Genomic DNA, 25,896 nt, shown 5'->3' on the forward strand with positions numbered 1-25,896 from the left:
AATCTCCACAATTTAAAAGTCTCCTGGGAGAAGAGGTCAATACCTTTTTACTGATGTGCCACATGATCCCTACTGACCCAAAATTATGGAGGCCACGACCGCGACCTCCCGAAAATTATGGAGCTTTGGAGGGCCGTAAGTCGAAAATTTCAAGCAGCAAGGGTATGTTTTGACTTAAGATTTGGACTCTGCGCAAAAAGTTACATAGAATTGATAAGGCGTAAGGCCTATGTGCCCCTTTTGTCCTCCAAAAATACACGGCTTCTTACGGTGAATGGGGTTCCACAGTAATTTTTAGCAAATAAGCCATAAGCTATGACAATTCTGTGTAATCTTTCTCGTAGAATCCAAATCTGAAGTCAAAACATACCCTTGCTGCTTGAAATTTTCGACTTTGGCCCTCCAAAGCCCCAAAATTTTCGGATGGTCGTGGCCTCCATGCTTTTGAGTCAGCAGGGGTCATATGGCACATCAATTAAAGGTACTGACCTCTTCTCCCAGGAGACTTTTAAATTTTGAAGATCGGATAATATTAACACCTTCAGTGTCTACTTGAAATTTGCCCCAAAATGTCCCGTAATTCCAAAAAATGGGGATTCAGGGAGAATGTGCATAGAACAAAAAGTTCCTATATTTGGCCATTGTTTTTAAATCTGATGACAAAACAAACCTTTCCTATTTGATCATGCGAGAAACGGGGGGCACCCCGCCTAACTCCCCCTCCCATGGGGTTTTAGGAGCTGAAAATATTTTCCTAAAATTCTTGGAGGTCGATTTACCTTAAAACGCTTTCCAGCCACAGTGGCAACGAAAGGTAGATTTCGACTGATCATTTCTATGAAAACAGATGCGCCTAATGAGCCTGACAGGTCGAAAAATCGTCCCCCTTGAACTTCAGATTTTCAGGATAAAGGGCGGTTTTAGAGGGTAGGTGAATATAGGTTGTTTTGAAGGCCACGACGAGACGAGTTTTTTGAGGTATCACTGACTAAGGTCGGACGAGTTCGAAAAATCATCCCCCTTTGGACTTGAGATTTTCTGGATAAGGGGTGGTTTTAGAGGGTAGGTAAATATAAATTGATTTGAAGGCCCCAACGAGACGAGAATTTTGAGGTATCACCAACTAAGATCGGACGAGTTCGAGAAATCATCTCCCCGTGACCTTGATGTTACTGAGCTAAAGGATGGGCCGATATTCACCAAAAATGAAACCTAATGTAGACCTTATAGCAGTGAAGAACCATGCTTAGTTTCGTTTTGATAGTATCAATGGTTCCGGAAAAAAACGGTCGCAAAGGTTCGTTGGATCCCAGTTATAGATATACAGGGTGATCCAGACCACCCGTCCACTATCTTTTTCTCCAAAACGGCGGAGAATTGAGCTTCGGGACCAAAACTTTCAGAGGGTAAATCGACCCCAAAGAATCGAATGAAAATATTTTCAGCCCCCCAAAATGGCCCCTTGAGGGGGTTTTGGGGGGGGGAGCCCCCCCGTTTCTCGCAATTTACAAATGGGAAGGGTATGTTTTGACTTTGGATTCGGAATCTACGGTAAAATATAAGAACATTTTGTTCTTTGCACTTTTTCCCTAAACCCCCATTTCTTGGCGTTATGCGGCATTTTTGGGGCAATTTTCAATTCTACGCTGAAAGCGGCCAAATCATCCAAATTTCAAAATCTAAAAATCTCCTGAGAGGAGAGGTCAATACCTTTTTATTGATGTGCCACATGACCCCTGGTGCTCCAAAATTTTGGGGGCCACGACCTCCCAAAAATTTTGGGGCTTTGGAGGGCCATGAGTCGAAAATGTCGAAAGGCAAGGGTATGTTTTGACTTCAGATTTGGATTCTACGCGAAAAGTTACGTAGAATTGATGTGGCGCATGGCCTGTTTGCTCAAAATTACAGCTCAAAACCTCCCCCAAGGGACCATTTTGGGGGGCTGAAAATATTTTCAATCGATTCTTTGGGGTCGATTAACCCTATGAAAGTTTTGGTCCCGAAGCTCAATTCTCCGCCGTTTTCGAGAAAAAGATAGTGGACGGGTGGTCTGGATCACCCTGTATATAGAGGATATCAAGTTCCTATATCCAAGATGTATCGACCATTTTATTTAAGTTTGCGAAACTTATACAGTACACAGCCGACGTTTCAGAGCCAGATTTTCGCTATCATCGGGGCAAAGTTATTCATGGCTGAAGGAGGTAAAACATGGGGACCCGACCCAGTCACAGCAACACAGACCAGTTGAACGAACCAGTTGAAAAAAAATGATCAAGTGAAGTTAAATCTGGAGGGATTTTATATTTTAGAAAATCATAATTCTATAAATTCTGAGACTAAATTTGCTTACTTTGAGGAATATTTTGTTGCTGCTAGCTCTTGCATTGAACATAGCTATGTTTGTGCGAGGTTCGAAGCCAAGGTTTTACGAAACCCGAGTTTCTTCCGTCAAGTTTATGAGGGCGCTGAGACCCGACTTTCGTGGAAGATCAAACTTTCCAATTTTGGCTATGTTTGTGCATATTATATTTTCGATTGAACTCATCATGCTGCTAGGTTAGGTTGTAATTTCATCATAAGTTGGAAAATTAGCTGCGGAGGTTTAATTATTATGTTCACTTTTAGAAATTAAATGAATAACCCTCAAGACTAAGTACGAGCATATTTTGAGCTCAGAAAAGTTACTAAAAATAGTGAGATAATAATGTAAAAAAAATTAGTAAGACAGAAGCAGAAATTCACTATTGTTGAATGAGCTTCAAATGATCTCACAATTTTGAAAATGTAGGAGTGCTGAAGTTACATAGCATCGCACCTACATGCCATCCGGAGTCTTGAAGATTGTACATCTGTCATAATTGCAGTGAAGCAAATGGAGAATGGGGAATACTTTCTTCAAATTATGATCAAAATCAGAGGAAGTCAATAAATCATCAATATGTTAGTGGAGTGGGAGAGTCTAACCCTTATTAAGGCAGGGGCCAATCTAATCAAATTGTTGATGTTTCATAGATTTTGAATTTCCATATTCCCAGTGGTACGCGCTGAAATTAATTATTCTCATTCTCTCTTTCGGACTGACCTCTGAGTTTATGAGCAAGATAGAAAGAGAAGAGGCAAGGTACTACTGTTTGCATTATCTGTTTTTCTCTTGAACTTGAATTTCAAAGGTGCCTCTAGTAGAGAGCAAGTGAGAGACAAGATTTCAGCATTTGCCATTGCATCAGCAAAACAAAGGCACAAACCTGGCCTTGTCCATGAAATTGATGGGTGTAGAGTGCCGATTATTGAAAGCCAATATAAACTCCATTCAACAGTGCTTCTGACTTAGATTATTAGAGGAGATTGGAACAAAGCTTTTAGTCTATCTGTTAAGCGTATTTACTAACATTGACTTTTGTCACAAGACATTTTAGCTTGGACAGCCACTCTCCACATTTCATGCATCTATTCCAAGGCTCAATTTTTGCATGACGTTCAACGACCAACAATTGCTATATGTCTCAGTAGAAACCCATATATGTAGTTATCACGAATTGCAGATCCTCGAACACAGATAACTCACTTACCAGAGATCCCCTTCCTGCTGCTTCAGTATAAGGAGAATGACTATATTTGGTAGCAAAAACTTTGAACCAGTCTTAGCAAGTGACGGTCTTAGAATTTGAGTTATCATTCACAAGAAATTGGATGAAAGAAATAAGTCAGCAGCTCACGGTTGTATCTGGTCTTTCACTGTCAGTTGGATAACCAGAAAATAGATGCACTACAAACACACAAATTCAAGAGCTACGCTACAGCTCCGCTTGGACCATATTTTAGATTTAATTGGTAGATAGAGATATGGTGATGGAGCAGGGTGCCTTACCTTGAAATCCGGAAATCGTGCAGATATAATAAAACTAGTTTTGCGCAGGAGGTAAAATAGTGAAGCTATTATTCAGTTGTAGATGTAGCCTGTGAAGTTGGATGGATGAAAAGGAGCATAAGTTTTGGTGAGAAAACGCTACTTGCATTAATACACGTCATCAACTAATAGGTAACACTAGGTAAGTGAAAGAATTAATGAGAAAAAATGAATCATTTGAATGATTACAAATTGTGTTCGTTTGCCAACACACTTCTCTTGACACACAAAAACAATTATAGTTGGAGAGATCATAATTGAGGTTGATTTAAACAACGATCGGTTCTTCTGAATTATAAGTCTTAATACTTGGACTGCAGTGACCAAATTTTGGGTAAAGTAATTTCATCCAAAATTCGGCAAGAATAATTTGAAGACAATGTGATAACCCAACTTAAATCTGACGATTAACACCTTTACCAGAAAACTACATTTAAATGCTAAATCTGGGTAGATCCAGCCACATACAACGCAAGGAATTTTGTGAAAGAACTTGAAGAATAATTATTGAAATTACGAGCTTAAACAATCTTTACTTAAAGGCAAAACTACAAAAAAGTTGAGGGGAAACACGAATTGTTAACAAACATTGTGACAACAAATCCGCCATTGTACCGATCGCTCGCCTGGAAATTGCATTTTAACTTGAAATTTAACCTCCAATTTGTTTATATGGAATGCAAAAACCGAGTCTTTCATGTAAAATAAGGTTTCAAACACACATTACGGAAACGTACATTACGTTAGTTCGAACGCATCGTTTATGCTGTGATTTGAACATTGGCTTCGATTGAAGTGAGACTTCGAGTCTCGGATAAACACAGCTAATGAGAGTTCTGCCTCTCTATTAGTATGTGCTTATTGTTATAGTTTGTCGTGTTCACTTGTTATCTCTGTGTATCTAGCGTTAAACAACTGGTCTCTCGCTGTGACTGGACTAGGTTCTCGTGTTTTTCCTTGTCCAGTCATGAATAACTTCGCCCTGATGATAAAGCAAATCCGGCTTTGAAACGTCCGCTGTGTACTGTATAAGTTTCGCAAATTTAAATAAAATGTTTAATATATCTAGTAAAAAGTGTTCAGTTATTATGTATTAAACAACTGCAAAATTTTGTATTTGAAAATATAATATTAATAATATGATATGGATACTCTCAACTGTCCTTGAAATGTCTTAAAGTACATGGATAATTACTCAAATTCAAACCATTTTATCTTATTTCATGACAACTGTTGCTATAACTGCTTCCAGCTTTTTTTCCCCTATAGATCGTGACTTTTCCGTGAAACTAGTTTTTATGTAATTTTATTTGCATAACGAGGACATAAAAAAATTTTGAAACTAAAAGCTGGAATTAAGATACTCACCTCAAAATCAGCTTCGGCCTGTGGGATAATACTGCCATTATTTTCGATGAACGCAAATGCCAAATTAATATGGGTACACAAATTAGGATCTATATTACCGGGTAACAGCTGTCCTGTTGAGACGTTTTTGGGAAGAGTATAGTAGCATACTAGTTTGTATTTCTTTGGAATGTATCGAAATTTCTGATCAGCCTCGGCGTGAACATTCTTTGCAAAAGTGTTCCAATTGGTAGAATTTGCATGGTCATAGGTGGACTGAGCATACTTTTCGGCTCTATGTTTTACAAATTTATAGTCCCCTGAAAGAAAACATTACAAAAATAAAGTTATTTTTGCATAACTAGGATATTATGAGCCTTTCACAATGTGAGAGGTCCTTTGGTTAGATTCTTGCAATAAGAACTATAAGCTTTCATGAGCTCTGTTGGAAGTTTGTATGGTTTCACTTAAATGAAAAGAGTCGTCGATTCATAGGGATAAAATTTATTGACCAAGAATACAGCGGACACGATGATGAATGAATGTGCAAAGTACAGAGAAGTGGTGACATACCTAAGTCACCGGTGTGTATGCCTATAATGGACCACTAGATAAGGTACGAATTTCAGCATTCTGATACATGTTTCTTAACCAAAATTTTACGTAAAACACGATGCACACAACGAAAAGTACCGAAATTAACTCCTTCCGAAGATATTTAATGATTCTTGATGCGTGAATTGAAACCACCCGCTCATGAAAACTCAATGCTCTACGTGATTCACATCGCGCGCTAAACGGTATCATGACAGTCTCTGCGATATAAAAATCTGGCAACCTCAATCTTGACGCTTTGGCTCAGTTATAGCAAATTGCTAATAGCTTGAACAACACATGGTGGGAAATGAACATTGCTCGATTGAGAAGCTCGCTGAAACCGTTGTAGTGGGCGATTTGACTCACGTAGAGCTTTGAGTTTCTTGTGAGCAGGCAGTTCAAATTCCTCGTAACCAATGTGTAATAAAAACGTTAATATCTTCGTTAGGAGTTGGTTTCAGTAATTTTCGTTGTGTGAATCGTGTTCTATGTGAAATTCTGGTTAAGAAACATGAATCAGATCGCTTAAATTCGTACCTTGTCTAGTGGTCCATTGGAGGCAACTCAGTTGCTGTTTCCGATAGCGTGTAGTACTCTGCATGTGTCGATGCTTTTGATACGACCTGTTGTTTTTGGGATTTCCAAAGATTGGTACATGCTTTAAACGAATTAGAAAGCCTGAAGTTGATTTTCGATCGATCGGATTCCTTTAGGATTATGAGAGAAAGTTAGTTTGAGGTTTTTTGTCGAATGCAAGTATTTGAGAACATGTAATGCGTAATTGTAATGCATTTCCGAGCAACAATTCTGGAAACGTGATAAGTAGTTGACAGCGAAAGAGACATCTGGGCGTGTATCCGTTACTGTAGACCAAGACAAAGACATTGAATCACGTAGACCGTGCATCCCGTGTTACGAAAGCCGAAGCAACTTTTAAAAATTCGCATGTGATGAGTGGTGGCACCGACCCGCATCAATGAGTTCGTGTGTCCCATCTACGCATGCACAGTAGCGGCTCCAGTGAATTTTTGTCGGATTGTGAGGCTTTTTTCCTCGGTTAATAATTAGTTCGGAAAAATGAAACAATGCTATTCGGGTGTAAAATTATGTGTTCTAAAACTTTTCTTCTTAGGAATTTTGTCTGAAAATGGACTCTAAACGAGATATTCGTGAAAGACCGAGCGCGGGCATGAATTCTCCATTGCCTCTCTGCAGTCTCTTCGAGTGCTTGGGACACACGCTCTCTCCCCTTCCCCGCCCGCCCATCATGGGGCTCCGAGAGACTTGCTTCGCTCCGCCAGTACTAATCCGAGCCGGGCGCACGGTCAACGTGATTCAATGTCTTTGCATTTAAATCAGTCATTTAAAAGATTTTACAAAGTTGGTTCTTAAAATTAATAATTAAAGATAATTGAGAGCTTCCTAACAGCATATCATCGACATGAATCAATATGCAAATATATCTATTCTCAGAAAGTGAACAGGGGTGCAAATTGCGCTGAGGCTGAGAGGTACTTGTTACTTTTCTAGATTTTTCAGATTTGCAATTCTTGTGGAATACTTACGGTGACTTTGGCACACGTTCTAAAATTAACAAGAAATTCCACAAAATGTTGATCCGCGCGTTGTGCTGACTTTCTTGCGAGAACCTAGCGCGAAGCTGAAAATTGCAGAGGCATAAAACAATTTTCACTTTGGTTTGCACTAACAAATAGCACAACAATCCTGCACTAACAAATAGGCGAGTCATTATTTTCATCTCACTTATTTTTCATTTTGACGGTGCCTAATAACCCTTGGGCATCGCTGTCAGTGCCCGGGCATGGTTGCCTTACTCTCTCGATCCCAATCTTGGCCCAACCGTTTAAAGCACTTCTCGGGCACCGTCGTCAATGTCCGGGCATTGACGACGATGCCCGAGACCCGGACGTTGCCCGTAACATATATATCAACAGCTCTTGCTGACGATAACCTGCTACCTTCATCAACTTAATCTAAAACTTAGAAAACTAGATGCGCCAACTAATGTACTATCATTTCCATGCAAACAGTCAACCTTGTATTAATTGAGGAATGATATATACAGTTTTTACTATGCCTTAGAATTCTTACTATTTGGAGTCAGGGAATAAAAAAATTGCATCATTGTTTGCATTTTTATTGGCCAAGTAAGTTCATGGTGGAACTTTTCTTCTACTTGGTAGTAATGAAGGTAAATATTTATTCGTCTCTTATTTGGATGAGAATTACCTACATCAAACATGTATGACATACTGTGACACTGGTTTCCGCTAAAAGGTACTCTCCTGATATTGCAACAATACTGGAAAAATTCATAATTCAATTAGAGGAAACAGGACCTCATCAGGGTGTTATCTTGCAAGTTATAGGTAAGAATTGGCTATACTTCGATCCTTTGAGATTCTTTCATCATTCAGAAATAAAAAACTGAATTCAGCTTGAACAGGCACAGCTCTAGGAAGGAATGTGACGGATAATTTATATCTCATCTCACTTATCACACAACGCTTCGCACCCTCATCTTGATGAGAACAGGCAAAGATTTGAAACGCGCGCTACGCCGGCTACGCATTACAGATTCGGTAGTCGCCTAGCAAGACTGGTACCCGCCTGACGTCACAAAACTTCAAGATGGCAACAAAAATCAAACTGGGACAATAATTAAATAAGAGGAATGTGGTGGTTACAAAGGAATACCTAAATGATCATTAATTTTGTCGAACCCGTACAATTTAAAAAAATGTAGTAACGTACGTATTCGGAGACTTTACACTTTCCTGGGAGAACATCATCCAATGCCCAGCATGAGCATTGGAAACGTCATTCGTGAACTCATAATCCTTAAACAACCGACTTGTTCCTTATTTACATCGAGCCTGTTCTCGAATGCTTTGTTCTTTTTTATTCACTGTCGCCGAAAAGTTGAATATTCTCAGCCGTTTTTATTGCGAAAACGGTGCATCGTAGAAAGTTGGCGCAATGATAACTTTTCATCAGCATCCTCGAGAAGAATCGAATGCCATGAAAAAATTAAGGTTTCTTCACGGTGCACCTTCTTATAAGAGGTGTGCGGGGTCCTTTACGAAGGCAAATGGGAAATCAGGAAACGGCAGTTTCCCGCCATTTTATAGAGGTTTAAGTAATTTTTAGACAATAAGTCAAATTCGCGTCCGGTGTTTGGAAATTTCCCAAGTTGCCGCTTGCCGAGTTAGAAGCAAATCAGTTGAAGAATTGGAAAAACGGCAATTTCCCGCCATTTTAAGGACATCATTTCTGCACTCATGCACCTTGTTCTCCGATCCCCTAATTATGATTAGGTAAATGTTGTTCTTTTATCTTTATCCGACCGCTATTGAATTCCTTTTTTTCCGCCCTCCTCCTCCGCCCTTGATCTTTGATGTTTTCAAAATTCGCGAAATGATGTCTACAAATGATTTGAAATGACCACCGCACACATATTTAATGCAATGATTAGGATTAAAGTGTCATCAATCCACGTTTCCGTGATATGAAGTTGTATTTCGTTCATCGGCTATGTTTCAAGCATTAAACTTACCGACTTAAAACAAAATTTTGCACAGCAAACAAGGTAGGTGTACATTATCATGGCACATCATGTAAACTCCAGGCATATGTAGAGAGTGAGGGAGTGAGGAGGTTGAGATCAGGCATTTGAGGCGCTTCATGAGGTTATGCCGTACAGCATCGACTCGTAGCTTCAGCATTAATGCCGTATGCGCAGGTAGCGGCCGTGCGGGCATGCGGCACCGCGCCGCGCCTTATGCGCGCAACCTGCAGGCGCCGGCTTCGGGCATTGAAGCCCAATGCTGGCGTGCCGAATGAGCCAGCATTAAGCGCTGATGCTGAGGTTTGATGCTGGCTCAGGGACCAACATGGGCTTCAACTTTTGAGGCCGGACCCTCGGCTCGCGGCCCAATACAGCATCAATTTTCGGTCCCGCCACCCAGCTTCATTACCGACGGGGCTGTCCCAGAAGACCGCCGGGGTATGCGACCCTTGGACTCGGCGATGAATTCGCGGAACACCCCTTTGTCTTGGCGGCGGCCCACGCCACGTCTCGCCGAGAAGTTCTAAGAAGTGGACGCCGAGGAAGGGTTGAAAACACAGCCCGGTGCGATTAGCCGACCGGGGTGCTGACGTCCGACGTTTCTGCTAATTGAAGCCGCCTCAATTTTGATGCTGGACTCAGCATCAAAAAGTCATGCCGGGTGTCGGCTTCACCAGGTTAAGCCGCCTCAACGGCAAATGCGCTCCCCCGGCGCACTGTTCGACGCGGCATGAAAGTCCGCGCCGGGCCTCCGCCTTTCGCGCCGATGCCGCTCCGTTTATGATGCTCCCTCAATCCTCAGCTCTAAATCCCTGGTTGAGATATTCGACAGCGCAGCAACCAGCGCGGCCTGGAGCCGTGCTGATGCGTCTACGGTGAGGAAGCGTGCTATGACATCCCAACGCGGCCAGAGGATGGCCGCAGCAGCCATTCTGAGGGTCACGGAGTGCCCGGAGCGGAGAGGTTTCTAAGTTTAGGAAACTTATCTACCGAATTAGATGAGGAATATTTCTCCAATTAATTGGACCCAACTCGCTATCTCCAACCGTTCTTGAGATATAGTCGAAAAATGTATTTTTTAGGCTTATGGGTGGTGGGTGGTGTGGGAACTGGGGGGCTAAGCACAGGCGATATTGACGGGAACTTTTAGCCTGTGCCTCTCTAGAATCCAACAAGCGACATTAGCCAAAAATCGCTCCCCTAATCTGGGATATTTGATCTATTTTGACTGGACTATTGATTCGTCAAGATATCTGGCTAGGGCGAACAGGCATGCAATATATATCGCATCAATAAAGTAAACATCTTGGCAGATTTTGGATTTTTAGGCAAAATTAGATAGAGAACCCGTGTGAATGAGCCTGAAGAAGTGAAGAATCATTCTAAATCCAAAAATTTGTAAAATGGAGAGAAATCAATACAGTTTTTTCCCCAAAAAGGATCTGGTTTGATTTCTCTGAATTTAGGCAATTTTTTGGCTCAGTATGATTTTTCAGGCTCTTGCCCAGGGGCTAATGTTCTTTTTTGGCTGAAAATTCAAAATCTACCAAGATTTTTACATAATTAATGTGATGTTCCTTACGCCACTCTGACCCCGTCTGAAACCGCGACAAATCTCATAAAAAAACTCCTAACAGCAAGCCAAATGAGTTTTTATGGTGATTGTTGTTGGGGTTTTATGGATTTTTTTGCACTTGAGAGGCACACAGCAAATTTTTTTGGAATACCTGGAAACAGCACAATTAAGAAGAAAAGAAACAAACAATGCTACTGATTTACTGGTTGGGAAGAGGGGGGGGGGGGAGGTTTAAGGACTGTTAATAAATTACAGCATGCAGAGGACAAAACCTTCGCTCTGAGGTCAGACTTGCAAAGAAGAATTATTATTAGATACTCTGCTGAGACAAGACAAAAAATAGGAGGAAAAACCTACCTTTAACCACTTTTTGAGGGCCAAAAATGATCAAGTCCATCTCGATTAGTTTGGATTCAGGAAAGATTTCTTCATAATTACTGCATGCAAGGTACACAACAGCTGAGATGACTGCTGTGGTAAGACCGATAAGACAAAGTGCAACCCACATAATATTCACCCGATTTTGATGAATTGATGGACCAAATCTGAAATAAAATATTGCACAGATGGAGGAAACATATCAATGGTTAAAGTATGAGACCAGGTATCTCCGTTTGGGATGCTATAGACTTTCAGTCATCATTTCTCTCTTTTTTCCTAGTTTTACTGTTGGTTTACTGGCTTTAATCCCTGTGAAGCCTCCAGCCAACTTCAGACATGTTAAAGTGACGGAGGTTTGGTTATGGGTGAACAGAAATAAATTTTAGATTGTGACACGTGTAAAAAAGGGGAAAAAAGGCAACAGGTGGTGAAAGAGGCACTACGCTACCACCATCTTCACACCCTAAGGCTCCATAAGGTGACTTCCTGGCCCAAAAAGACCAAGCCATGAAAAACATACAGAGGGGCAACTAGGTAAGGTAGGAGGGGAAGAGATTTATAGTTACAAGATACCTAATAAGGTGAAATAGTGAGAGGGGGATTTGAGCGATAGATGTGAGTTATTTTCTAGAGGGCGGCACTTTACTTGAAACCACCGTTTCATTGGCTCTTTGGAGGAATATTGTCACTTACTGCTGTCTTGCCTAAAACTGCGTCATTTTTTGGCGCAATACCAGCTTTCTAATATGTCTCGTTTTGATACAATTAAGATAAATAAGCAGGAAACTTGTGCTATACACAGAAAAACCCCCACAATCAGTAATCACAGTGATAAGTGATCAATTACAAAATTTTGTCTCTGGGTTTTTATTTACTTTGATACGCACTGCTTGGATATAAATGCAGAAATTAGTGGTATCAATTAAAGGATTTTTTCTTGTCATAGATATTTGCAAAGTATTACATCATTATTTAACGGTCACTGTTAGTTAAAAACCAATAAATATTGGTAAAGTTCACGTGCGCCGGTACTTACTTGCCAAGTAATAATAGCCGCTTACTGGTCTGTGAAGCATACTATTAATACGTTCATATTATCCTCTCTTATTAAACTTTATTAGTAAAGTTTTCATGTCACATTATTTTTTAAAGAAACTTCGAATTTGGTCCAGCTATAAGTTCTAGTCTTCCAACAATTTATGGGATATTTGGGGGGGGGGGGGGTGGAGGAGATTCTAGTAAGTATTATGTGTATATTTAATGAGGGGGGTGGGTTGGGTTGCATAGTAGTGGTATACGGGAAGGGAGTTCAAAATTGTTAATAAAGTGTGTTCCCTATTTCTAATGGCGATTCCAAAAAGATGATAAAAAATGACGTAAGTGGAGGGCTACGATATTTTTCTCCGAGATATTTGCGATCAATGTTTTAGTGGGGCCGATAAAAGGAAAATATCATAACAATCGTGCACTTCTAGAAGAAAGCATGAAAATTTCAGGGATTCATCCCTACCCTATAGACTTTCGATTTAGACATAGACCCCAAAAATCTGAGCCCCCTGGGGGGGCGGGGGGGCCCCCAAATTTTGAATAACCACGGAGCGGCTAATGTTAGCGTAATTTTTTTACAACAGAACGATGGGAAATTTCATTAGGAACAAAACAGGTTCTTATGAATTTTTCCGTGGGATCGATATTTTAGGCGTGAAAACGGGAAAAACCATCGGGGGACGGGGAGCCGGCCGTTCTGAGGCGGATCCGTGCGCTGCGCTGCCTGTCCGGGACGCGCGCGGCGGCGGAGTACGGTGTTCCCGACGAAATAGCCGCTTGTCTCGGTTTAATCTCAACGGTGCGCAGTTTTAAAAATAATTATGAATTTACTGTACTGCCTAAATACTTTTCCATAGCGATATAAGCTCTACTTTTTATTAGTAACACATAAAAACAAGCAAAAGGCGAAATACTCCAATGCAAAAGTGCCGAGTCAATAAGAGGGCGGGTCGGTCATCGCGCATCACGCGTCTTGTTTTCTCTGAATACAGAGCTTTTCCGATCTCAGTACAGAGTGTATTACCCTTTCCTCACGTAAGTTTTGTAAAGGATTACATTTTTTAAGATATTAGAACGAAATAACAAGTTTTAATATACGATTTTGACCCACTTTTTATTGACTATTGGAAATGGCGGATCCTTGATACCTAACTTATTTTTAGTTTATTTTCCACGTTACTTTCGGCGAATGGGACCATAGGCTGCTTACATAAGCAAGAATTTTGCAAAACTTGATGCTAAGACATTACTTGAGGAGTAAAGAGGGGGGCTTCACATTCCCTTCGCCACCAAGGATACCAGATTTCCTTCATTTTCCTCCAATATCGTTTTTCGTTCATGTTAATTGGTTTCTCGCAATTGCACAGGTTACATACGAAACATTCCGACAATGTTCTTTTCTCCTCTTTTTTCCTCCAGCCAGTGAATAGAAGTTTTCATTTTCATGAACTCCCCACTCTTTCAGTTATTCAACAAATATGCATATTTCAAAAAATAGAACAATACATTATTATGAATAATAAAATAGTGTATTTCCTTCGGAAAATACACTAAAAGAAGATATCTGAATCCTATCGCTTCTTTTTATCGAGTCACCCTTGAAGATATTATTGGTACTTTCCACGAGACATAAAAAATGGAATGAGTACTAAAAAAATCCATGTATATTATTTTTCATTTTGTTCTACGGAGTTTGGAGTGGAGTTGGTAACATTTGTATTGAAAAAAATATTAATGTAGGAGGAAATTTATTTATCATGCAGGTTCTGATCCTTTAAAGAACTTTGAGAAGGACCAGTACGTCAGGAGGAAATTCATTACATTTCTTCTTTTTCAATCCACCAAATCTCGTACCGATTTTTGATTTGTAAGTGTGTCGGAGAAAATTGTCAAGAAACGGGACTTGCAAAATATGCAGTGCACAAAACGTACACCTTAAACTTTATCGTACAGTTTAACACTGATCGAATTAGCTTTAGAGATTATCAAAAGGTTAATTTCTCGTCAAAATCAGTAATTAGTAATCAGTTGCAAAATTACCGAGATTGCGGGATATCGAATGATGCGCGATTTAATTGACGACATAAGAACAGGATAGGTCCCCAGTAGGCGCGACTTCCTATGACTCAAATGGAACGTTTTTGCAGGTTAGCGGATATTGGCGGCTATTTATTACTTAATAATATTCTTTGTACTGTACAGGAAGCAGTCCAACGAATGTTTTTGAGGGTCTTTTATAGGGCTGTTCTATCGGTTGTCGGTAAGCTACCGAAACAGTTCCGTTAAGAAAAAGTTACGATAAGAGCGCTCTTGCCGATAGACGCTATTAGTGGCGACGTCATCATAGGGATTCTCCATTATATCGAATTGGATCCAAACAATATCATTGGCATAACCTCTTTCAATGCTACCAATGCGGAAAAATCGATAGATATCGCTTTTCTGTGACGTTGCACTAATAGCGTCTATAGCGATCAGAGTTTTCGGAGCTGGCGAAAATAAGATGTTGCCATTTGTACATCTATTTTACGCGCCGCCGCGCCAGGCAATCTGATAAACCGACACACAGGGCAACAATGCATTAAGTGCGAGCTCTCAAAACTCCGATAAGGCCGGCTGTTGTCGATATCATCGCCACTGTCGGTACTGCCGCCAGTTTCAATAAGAGACGATGTCGATAGTGTTCCGGCAAGAATTCGTTTGAACACCCCTAGTCTTTTATCCCTATCAAGCTTTCTCAAGATTCTTTTGGCGTTTCTTCGGAGCAAGTTTTGAAGGTGGTTTTGGTCCTCTTAAAAAATGCCTATACGTAGCAATGATGTACCAATATGTTCCTTAAAGAGAGGAGAATAAGCATGTTTTTATGTATACTCATTTTTTACAAAATTAGTTTCCCTGTCTCAAAAGTCTGGCTGGAAGCCGTCTCCCGGGAACTTTAGGGTATGTAAGCATATTTAGATATCATTCTGGTGGCGCAGCACCGAGAAAAAGAGAGAGAAAAAAAAAAACACTTTAAAATAATTTTTCAGGTCATCGTGGTTAACAAAAAAGATTTGTGATTTTTAGTCCCCCCCCCCCCCTTCACGAGACAACTGTGCGTCAGATTTTATTCCGTTCAACTGATGTCTGATACAGTTATCTCGGATGCTTTAATAAAAATTGACAAACCCGTACAACAAAACATCCCCGAACTCCAGCACTTAGCCCCTTCTCCTTCTCCTTCTTTTGCCGTGCGCTCACTTGTATACATATATTACCTGCAAAAATTAAGCCCTATTTTAAGGCTTTATAGGTAGTACGATACATTTATAATATTTTTAAAACTGCGCACCGTTGAGATTAAACCGAGACAAGCGGCTATTTCGTCGGGAACACCGTACTCTGCCGCCGCGCGCGTCCCGGGCAGGCAGCGCAGCGCGCGGATCTACCTCAGAACGGCCGGCTCCCCGTCCCCCGATGGTTTTTCGCGTTTTACGCCTTAAATATCGATCCCACAGAAAAATTCATTTCTACCATTAGAACCATATGTGTTCATTAGAACCATTTTTGTTCCTAATAAAATTTCCCATCGTCCTGCTGTAAAAAAAAATACGCTAACATTAGCCGTTCAGTAGTTATACGAAATTCAAAATTTGGGGGCCCCCCTGCCCCCCCAGGGGGCTCAGATTCTTGGGGTCTAGGTCTAAATCGAAAGTCTATAGGGTAGAGATGAATCCCTGAAATTTTCACGCTTTCTTCCAGAAGTGCACGATTGTTACGCTTATCGGCCCCACTATTTAGAATAGGTCCGTTTTCAGAAAATCGTGTGCGCTGATCGAAAAATCCTCAGGAACCATACTTGTAATTCTTATGTTAAATGAGAGGGGAGGGGGGCTGCCTGCGGAGTAGCCGAAGGGGCCGGTCTGCGACCTTGAATGATGAGATTTGCAATTTTTCTTGAAAGTTTTCCAATGTTGAACATTGAAATCACAAGTTTAATTCCTTAGGATTTTGTAACCAGCGCACACAATTTTATGAAAACAGGGCTATTTTAAATTTTGGTCGGGAGTATCTCGACGAAGAATATGAAGAAAATGTTTAATTTGGGTCCGCCAAGCAGCCTTGGGTCGCCGCCTCCGACGTTCTAATTATTCCCTAAAGCAGTTCCTTTCGTCCGAAGAACATTTGGCTGAAAGCAACCGATCAAAAGTTACATGGTGGGGGGGGGGGAGCTGAACTTTTACAAGGCCCAGTATGGATCGTATTCATAGTGGTTCGATCATAGAGGGTTCGATGTATTGTTTGATTCAAACAATAGAACATAACCTGAAACGAACATTTTAGGATCTGGTGAATCTTCAGCTGTAGTTCCGAAAGAATCCACCACGTCTTGCTGCAATAATCCGACTCCAAAATCAGTGATTATTTAAATATCACAATAAATATTTCAAATTCTAAGCCTCATAAGTTCTAGCAGCATACGTCTGGAATCCTTAGAAACAAACGCGAGCTTTGAAAGATTAATAATAAAAGCTATAACTTGATCCCAGTTTCTCTTACGGGATATCTGTAAGTGCGAGAGAGACAACTCACGATGGGAGAGAGATATCTGCAACTGCTGAGAGCGATCAATTGCGATTGGTTTCATCAAGGTCATCATGCTTACCCCTACTTTTTCTGGGATCAAGTTTCAGAGCTTCAGAGTCTACTTTTCACGTCGTTTTTAGTGTTAATAGGAAGAAGAATGTTATGGCTAGAACTTATGACTCTTCGATTTAAACAGAAATTCCTTTAACTTTCATGAAAGCTCAAGGACTCAATTGGAGCTGTACGGACTCTGATAGCGTGGACCAAAAAATTAAAACACAGCGGTGGCGCCCCCTGCGCGGAGAAATTTCTTACGTCATGGAGCTGTAGATAAACCTTGCCAGTTTATACTTATAAGAATCAATAACCCGTTCCCCCAGGTTACTCAACTGACTTTTGAGGCTATATCTACATGTTGAAGCAATCTATATCGATACAATCTCACCTGTTTGATGTATCGAAAGCGATCCATTCCTTAGCTTGCAGCTGCGTTTTTGTGGTAATGAATTTACCCACCCCCCCCTTCCAAAAGAAGGCTCCGCCCGTCCAAAGCAGAGACGCTCCAGATTTTCGCGTGCCTAATAGGGTCGCCCGGCAACGGATCAAGATCCAATGAGGTCACTCATTGCGCAGATTTCCCCCCTCGGGGTAAGCCCCTTTCCATTGGCTCGTGACGTCAGCATTACTGCCGCGAAAACCAGAAAAGTCGGAAACAATGCTTTTCTTACGGGAAAGAGCAACTTTTTCCTGACGAGTCATTTAAATTTCTTACTTTTAAATCCTTTGACACTTTCTGGGTGTCGAAAGAAACGTTTAGACATTAGCATCCTGGGCTTCGATTCTGCCGAATTTGTGTTCTTTCATTTTTACAGTTTACTCTGCATCAGCCATTTTTACACGCGAATCTATACCACTAGATGGCCTATTACATAGCTGACTTCAAAAATCATTTAAAAATATAAAAACGCAAATTCAGCTGAATTTAAACCCTGGGCACTAATGTCTAAACGATCTTTTCGACCCTCAGAAAGTTTCAAAGGATTTAAAAGTAAGAAATTTAAATGATTCATTAAGAAAAATTTGCTCTCTCCCTTAAGAAAAGCATTGTTTCCGACATTTCTGGTTTTCGCGGCAGTAATGCTAACGTCATGTGCAGAAGATTCTCATTTCTGTTTTGGGAATGACTGACCTATATGGATGGATCTTGCAACGGATGCAAGAGTCTGCACTCGCAAAAATCTTTCGTAAAATTTATCACCTGTCTTCCAGCGCGAGACGCGGAGCTCGCTCCATCTCACTCGCACTCTCTCTCTAGTCAGGGAGAAATACGATTTGACCCGGAACAAATTGCTTAACAAACTTTTCCTACGTAAACGTCATCAGTAGGTCCTCCTGAACAACATACCAAAAGTTTACCACGGTCCGACCCCGGAACACCCCCCAAAATGCCTAAATTTCAAAATGGCGGCCATAATAAGGCCTCTGGGATTTCGGTTTTTTAAAATGCGCATATAGCGTCATGTGAGGTATCAATCCCTATGTAATTTTGGTCGTAAAATTCAGATATGAGGTCAAAAAAGTCCCCCGGTCAAAGGGGGTGCCCCAAATCTAAGATGGCGGCCAATTTTGAAGGGCAGGAGGGTGAATTTTTAAAATGCGCATATAGTGTCATGTGAGGTATCATTCCCTATGAAATCTTGGTCGTAGATTTCATTTATGGAGTCATAAAATCCCTCCGGTCAAAGGGGGTGCTCCAAATTTCAAGATGGCGGCTAAATTTGAAAGGCAGGAGGGTGGATTTTTGAAATGTTTATGTGACATGGCAAGTGAGGTATCATTTCTTATGTAATTTTGGTCGTGGATTTCATTTATGAAGTCATGAGAGCCCCCCTGTCAAAGAGGGTGCCCCAAATCCACGATGGCGGCCTTTGAAAGCAGGAAGGTGAGCCAAAAAAACAACAGTCACGTTAGAAGGCAGGTTGGCTATCAAATTCTACGTATTTTAGTCCAGGAGTCTGAATGAAATTTGAAAAATTAATTTTACACAAAAATTAGATGTGACATGCATGATGGTGACCATCATGGCTGTCCAGGGTATGAAAAGATGTGAACAGGAGCACCTAAGAGAAGCACATGCATGCCCAATGAAGATAAGGATATTAAACGTGACCTACAAACTCTAGTCAATATGGGCGAAAATCTGAATAAGCACATGTTGAGACATAGTCTGAGTCAGGATTGTCAGGATCTTCTTCCTGAGGTGTCGCCAAGTTTATGAAGTCTTCTTAATTTATACGTAAGTCTGTGCAGCATAAGTTCATTTTCTGAAATTTTCACTTTCATGCAGCATGGTGTTGTACCACACCTTTTTTTTTACCATTATACCGAATAATTTCACGCAGCGATTTCGGACTGGAGGGAAGTTGCTTGTAATAGGATAAATTTCATCGACATTTTTATCAAAGCATTCCCATTGAAGAGCTTTCAGATCGGCTCGTTCTATCCAGCTTTCTCTGTTCTTTTAAAGCTTTGCTTAGGTTTCAAGAACCTTTCAGCATTTTTGCATAGGTAAAGATCCGATATAAGCGTACCGAATATAGTTATGCTTTTCCGATTCTGTGCATGTGAGTGGTTAAATCGCAGCAAAAGCCAAAACGTATGAAACAGAAGCTGCTTACATAAACTTAGATCAATTCTGTGACGGATTCAAGGGATGTTGTGAACAATCGTCTTGGACTTAATGCGATTAATATCACATCTCAAGTGCAAAGAAAAATTGATGTCCTCGGATCTATTTTTTTTTTTAAAAAAAAACGAATAGGTTCGAATCGTTTTCGTTCACAATAATTGTGTCAGTTTTCTTATGTACAAGGTGCACCACCCTCTTTTACGATATCAAGAGCTGCATCTTATTTCACATGTACGACCTTACAACCGGTGGATTCGAGGCGTGTGCCAATGATTTGGATAAGTTTACTTTTAGTGACTGAATTTGTCAAAATTTACCTCTTTTTTACCAACAAAAGATGGATTTGGTGAGAAATTGACTGTAGGCGCGTAGCTGAATTTTTGGCTTCTTTTAAGGCGAGTGGAGTCTTTCATAAATGGTCCATTTCCTTGGCACCCGTCAAATACTGCCATGGCTTCAGATTACTTAGAAAAAAGAATTTAGCGTAGAACTGTGCGATGATTTGAATTTATGAATCCAAATAATATAGGTTTACCCACTTTTCTATGGCCCTCGGTGAAGTGAAGACCCACCATCTAAAACGTGCTGAATTTTTACTTCATTATCCCGGTACTTACAGCAGGTATTTCAGATTTTTCATCCTCTGTGTTTAAAGCATTTGAACATGAATTCTGAGTAATTGTGCACTTATCAGCGAGACACCTTACCTACCATTTATGATTTCTCGAGTATGATGGTCACCATCTTGCATGTCATGTCTCATTTTTGTGTAAAATTAATTTTTCAAATTTCATTCAGACTCCTTGACTAAAATACGTAGAATTTGATAGCCAACCTGCCTTCTAACGTGACTGTTGTTTTTTTGGCTCACCTTCCTGCTTTCAAAGGCCGCCATCGTGGATTTGGGGCACCCTCTTTGACAGGGGGGCTCTCATGACTTCATAAATGAAATCCACGACCAAAATTACATAAGAAATGATACCTCACTTGCCATGTCACATAAACATTTCAAAAATCCACCCTCCTGCCTTTCAAATTTAGCCGCCATCTTGAAATTTGGAGCACCCCCTTTGACCGGAGGGATTTTATGACTCCATAAATGAAATCTACGACCAAGATTTCATAGGGAATGATACCTCACATGACACTATATGCGCATTTTAAAAATTCACCCTCCTGCCCTACAAAATTGGCCGCCATCTTAGATTTGGGGCACCCCCTTTGACCGGGGGACTTTTTTGACCTCATATCTGAATTTTACGACCAAAATTACATAGGGATAGATACCTCACATGACACTATATGCGCATTTTAAAAAACCGAAATCCTAGAGGCCTTATTATGGCCGCCATTTTGAAATTTAGGCATTTTGGGGGGTGTTCCGGGGTCGGACCGTGGTAAAATTTTGGTATGTTGTTCAGGAGGACCTACTGATGACGTTTACATAGGAAAAGTTTGTTAAGCAATTTGTTCCGGGTTAACCCCGCCCCTTTTTTTCGTATTTCTCCTTGACTACTCGCACCCGTTGTCCTTACGGAAAAATCGAAACACGCGGACGGACCGCGATGTCCCGCGAACCGGCAGGCGGATCGCGAAATCCTCCCTTATCCGGCGCCTTGCGATAGAGAGGGATCCCAGTGCGGGATCTCAGAGTCCTACGACCTTCCGTTCACGAGATCCGCTGATACGTGAGTGAGTCAATCAACGTGAAGTCTGCTTTATTAGTATAGATTTCACTGTTTTAGCAATTTCAGTGATTTCATCTAAAGAATTTAGACGAATTTTGAAGGAAACTTGATTTCGAAAATTTGACACTGTTCTCTTTGCTCTCATGGCAGTACCCGTTTCCTCACTGTGCCATGGGCCACCATGCCAAAGTTGCGAATTCTCCCATTTAAACAATGTAAATTTTTATTTTTGTCATAGTTCGTTTCAGCGTTCCACTGGAGGCGATTTCCATGTTTCTGTGGCTAATGACAGGCGATAGTCCCTAGATGAGCCCTCTGTATTCAGAATTGGGAAATAGGACCCATGTTTTTTACGTAAAAGTAGACCAAAGAGCTTAGGAAGGGGGGCAAAATTTGAAATCCCCACGAATGAAAAATGCAGGAATTTCAAATTAAGCGGAAAATTGAACTAAGCAAGAAATGTTGAATCTTGGACTGTCAGTAAGGTAAGTGAATCGAAGGTATGCTCCTTTGCTATAGCATTCAACTATGACAACTGATTAACCTTATGCAAACTCATTCATTAATTTTTATCGCACTTTAAAACCACAATCTTGATAGCTCACTTTTTTATCGTAAGCGTTTCGCCTTTGGCAAAAACTGCCAAAAAAAGAGCAGAATAACAGGAGTCCCTCGCCAGTCACAGCGACCGATCACCGCTCCTCAAGAATCACAGTGATTTTTACCTGCTACTGCGATCGCAGTCACAAGCCTATACAATGCGTCCGCTCTAGCTTACCGCAAATGGTTTTCCAAAATTATGGCCATGATTCCAATTAATTAAATGCTGATAAAAAAGATTTGGGCACATGGCATCAGGCCTTGTCCACACGAGCGCGGTTCGTGGAACTTATTTTTAGGAACTTGTTCCCGGAACATGTTTTTAGCTGAGCTAAAACTTATTCCTCCAAAACCCGGAACTTCCCCCGTACTCCGAGCTTCTACATATGTTTCTTTTGATGTGAATTTGCTTGTTTTTGTTTTTTGCATCCTTTACATATCTTTACATTTATTTTTGTTACTTTGGCGGTCGTAATAATCTATTATTTTGCAGTAATTGTATAGTTTTATTGAAGTTCCGGTTCCAGTTTGGGCGAACTCGTGTGGACAGCATGCCTCGTCTCAAGGAATAAGTTCCGGGAACTGAGCAGTTCGAGGAATAAGTTACGCAAATTGCGCTCATGTGGATAGGGCCCTAGTCAGATTCGAATGCTGCTTGACCCGACAGAGCACTTACCCTTTCTATTTACAGACATGGGCATTGCATCAGGAAAATTGAGAGCCGACATTCAGCTCAGTCAGCATAGATTTTTGCAAACAGAGCCTGCGGTGTTGAAACATTCATGCTCTTAACTGCACACCAAAACATTTTGTTAAACCATTAGGGTTTTGGGAAGGCAATAGCCATAGATCCAGGATTGAGTCCTGGCTTGACTCACTGATGCTGCTGCCTTGCCTCCTTGTTGATATGTTGCAGTTCGTATTTGTCCACTTGGTCTTGCAAGTAAATATTCTTAATACTTTAAATAATTAATGATCTTTGTAACCATAGGTATCGTAACATTATGCATACTCAAACTGATGAGATCGACAACCTTGAATCTTCAGAAAAGATACTCACGAGCTGTCCTCCTGCAGAAGTTCGTAGCGAAGGTCAGAGTTCTTGTAGTGATCCATTCTTTTCGGAGGATTTCTGGCTTCGTGCTGCTTCATTGAAGTTCTCTGGGACATTTTATCAGTGATTTTTGCAGCAAGAAACCATGGTAGAAACGAGTTTCGTACCAATACCAACTATTCATGGGGAACTTAGCATTGCTAGCGCACAAGCTGAATAGATTATACGGTTCTTTTGAGTGATAGTGTTGATCAAGACCAATCCACACAGGTCAGTCATTCCCGAGGACGAATTTTGGTACTCTACTGCGCAGTGCAGGGCTGCCAGAAACGGGACTTGAGAAAGTGCACAGAATTTGAGTCCAAAGTACAAAATTAGAGTCCCTTTACACTGAGAGTCAAGACAATTCGGCTCATGGATGTCACAAACGGGAATAAAGATTACAGAAATTGAACGTTTTTCGTAATCTTTGATCGGCCCATTCTCAAATGCCTTTCTCCGTTCCTCCTCTCATTCCGTTTGTTCCTTGCCGAACCCGTAATTCCCTGGTCCATTCCAGATTATAATCTTTGCAATTGGTGAAAATGTAATCTTTATTCCCGTTTGTGACACTGTGGAGGCCTAAAATACGGGAACCAATCAGAAATGGATTCGAATTGTCTTGACTCTCAGTATAAAGGGACTCTATACAAAATAATCCGAAATTTTGGGGGAAAGTACAAAATAATCCGCGAGAAAGAAAGTACACAAATAGTACACATTTTTTTCAAATATACACAAAAGCACGCCAAAAGTAGGTACTTGGAAGTCTACAATTTGATCCCACGATTGAGTAGAATTAGGTAGAATCAACCATTGAATAACAGAGAGGGATTTCTGCGGGAATTTTAGCCTAATAAATTATTTGCGCCACTAATTCGGCGGGAAATTTTAAAAATTCTTTGAAAACTCGAGATTATTTCCTAATTTTGAAAAAAATTGTACACAGAGTACACAAAATTCGGCGAAAGTACACAATTAATCCGAATTCTGAAAAGTACAAAATAATCCAAAACGAAAATCGATAGTACACGTGTGTACCGAAAGTACACGTTCTGGCAGCCCTGAGTGAAAGCTTGCAGCCAACTAAACGGCAAGGAACAAAAATCTATAACTTTGAGAGAAAAAAATTGAAAACTCGAGATTATTTCCTAATTTTGAAAAAAATTGTACACAGAGTACACAAAATTCGGCGAAAGTACACAATTAATCCGAATTCTGAAAAGTAAAAAATAATCCAAAACGAAAATAGATAGTACACGTGTGTACCGAAAGTACACGTTCTGTCAGCCCTGGCGCAGTGACGTAGTATTGAGTGCAAACAATGTATTTCTTATGGGAGCACTCAATAGTACGTCACAATGAGTGCTGCGAATTAGGGCCGGGCGGGGGAGTGGATTTCAAAAAAGCTGCGCAATGACTGACCTGTGTGGATTGGTCTTGGTGTTGATGAATGACTGTTTTTTTTTTTTTACAGGGTTCCCAGATGGAATTTTCAAAAATCAGCACTCAGCCATGGACCAAGAACTCAGCCTCATCAAATTTCAGCACCAACGCCGAAAAATCAGCACTGAGACACAGAAATTTCAGCACTTTTTCAGCACTCTGAAATTTTCCTCGAAAAAACCTAATTTAAAGTTAACTACTGAGATTTTAACGGTCAAAACCCACAACTAGCTGCAGATCCGATAATTTCGCCTGTCTCACTTGCCAAACAGAGCACGGACCACGGAAGCCTTAATAATGAGACTAACGTCAAAGAAGCAGTGGCTAGGCAAGAAATTACTACAAAACAGACACACTGCCAAAAAAATAATTTATCCGACGACATGCAAAAATTTATTCAGTGAAAAATATTAGACATTCTTGACTATTAAATAGGTAGATGTACTATTACTATTACTAATGTCCTCAAAAGGGGTTAGTTTAAATAGTTTAATGAGAAACAATAACAAACTCGTCCGAACTCGCCCCGGCGAATGTTCATGACATTCGCGGCAGTTCGCGGAACCATTCGACCCGTTCGCTTCGAGTCGACGACTGCCCTTTTTTCGAATTCGACTTCTGCCGATGTCGACGATTGAACTCCGCTCGATTTCAATAAGTACCAAGATGGCCGGCCTGGGAGGAAAAATGTTAACATTGGTTCTTACGGAGCTTTCGCTTCTGTTGACGTTAGTCTCATTATTCTAGTCTATTTATTCTATGGCCTTATTATTCTATGACGGAAGCTCACAACCACACAACACAACTGGCTGGGATCGTCATGCTTGCGCAGAGAGCAGCACTGATGTCACGTCTCTGGCGCTAAATTTGAATGAGTCACCTCATGCAGAAGACCGTCAGAGGAAAAGAAGAGATTATTTCATACTTCTAATTATGTAATTCTATGAATGTAAATTCTATTTATGTATGTAATGTTCTAATTATGTTCCCATTATGTACTATTTTTCGAAAAGATATTCTAGCATTAATTACACGTTGAGGGAGAAAAATACTGAAATACTAGAAAAGACCTCGTTATATTGCATCTTAGAGGACTCATATTTTAAGGATGAGAAGTTTTGAGAGGGGATCCTAGACTTCTGCATACTTTATTCTAATTCTGCCACACAAGCACTTAATTAAGTTAAAATCGTGTGAATTAAGATAAAACTTATTAAAAGCTTACTTAAAATGCTTCATTGCTTTGCTTGCCTCTTTGTTAGTTTTCCCATAGATCGTATTCGATACATCAAACGGCTGAGATTGTATCGATATCGATTGGTTCAAAATATAAACATAGCCTCAGAAGTAAATTCAGAAATCTGAGA

The 25,896-nt window shown here is 40.6% G+C and overlaps 1 protein-coding gene across 3 annotated transcripts in view; it reads right to left on the minus strand.

Annotated features, from left to right (window-relative positions):
- Window positions 1–23,392, minus strand: part of LOC109040596 (chitinase-3-like protein 2) — a 70,644-nt gene extending 47,252 nt beyond the window's left edge. The window contains exons 1-3 of one of the 3 annotated variants that reach the window (XM_019056579.2): window positions 23,051–23,372; window positions 11,377–11,564; window positions 5,279–5,577 (exon numbers count right to left, since the gene is read on the minus strand). In XM_019056579.2, the coding sequence (XP_018912124.1) occupies window positions 5,279–5,577; window positions 11,377–11,564; window positions 23,051–23,160 (597 nt within the window). In that variant the 5' untranslated portion in view covers window positions 23,161–23,372. Of the gene's footprint in view, window positions 1–5,278; window positions 5,578–11,376; window positions 11,565–23,050 lie in introns of all 3 variants that reach the window. The other 2 variants (XM_072301327.1, XM_019056578.2) reach the window with 2 other exon arrangements.
- Window positions 23,393–25,896: the final 2,504 nt, after the last annotated feature.

This window comes from Bemisia tabaci, chromosome 1 (assembly GCF_918797505.1).
Source record: "Bemisia tabaci chromosome 1, PGI_BMITA_v3".
Lineage (NCBI taxonomy): Eukaryota > Metazoa > Arthropoda > Insecta > Hemiptera > Aleyrodidae > Bemisia > Bemisia tabaci.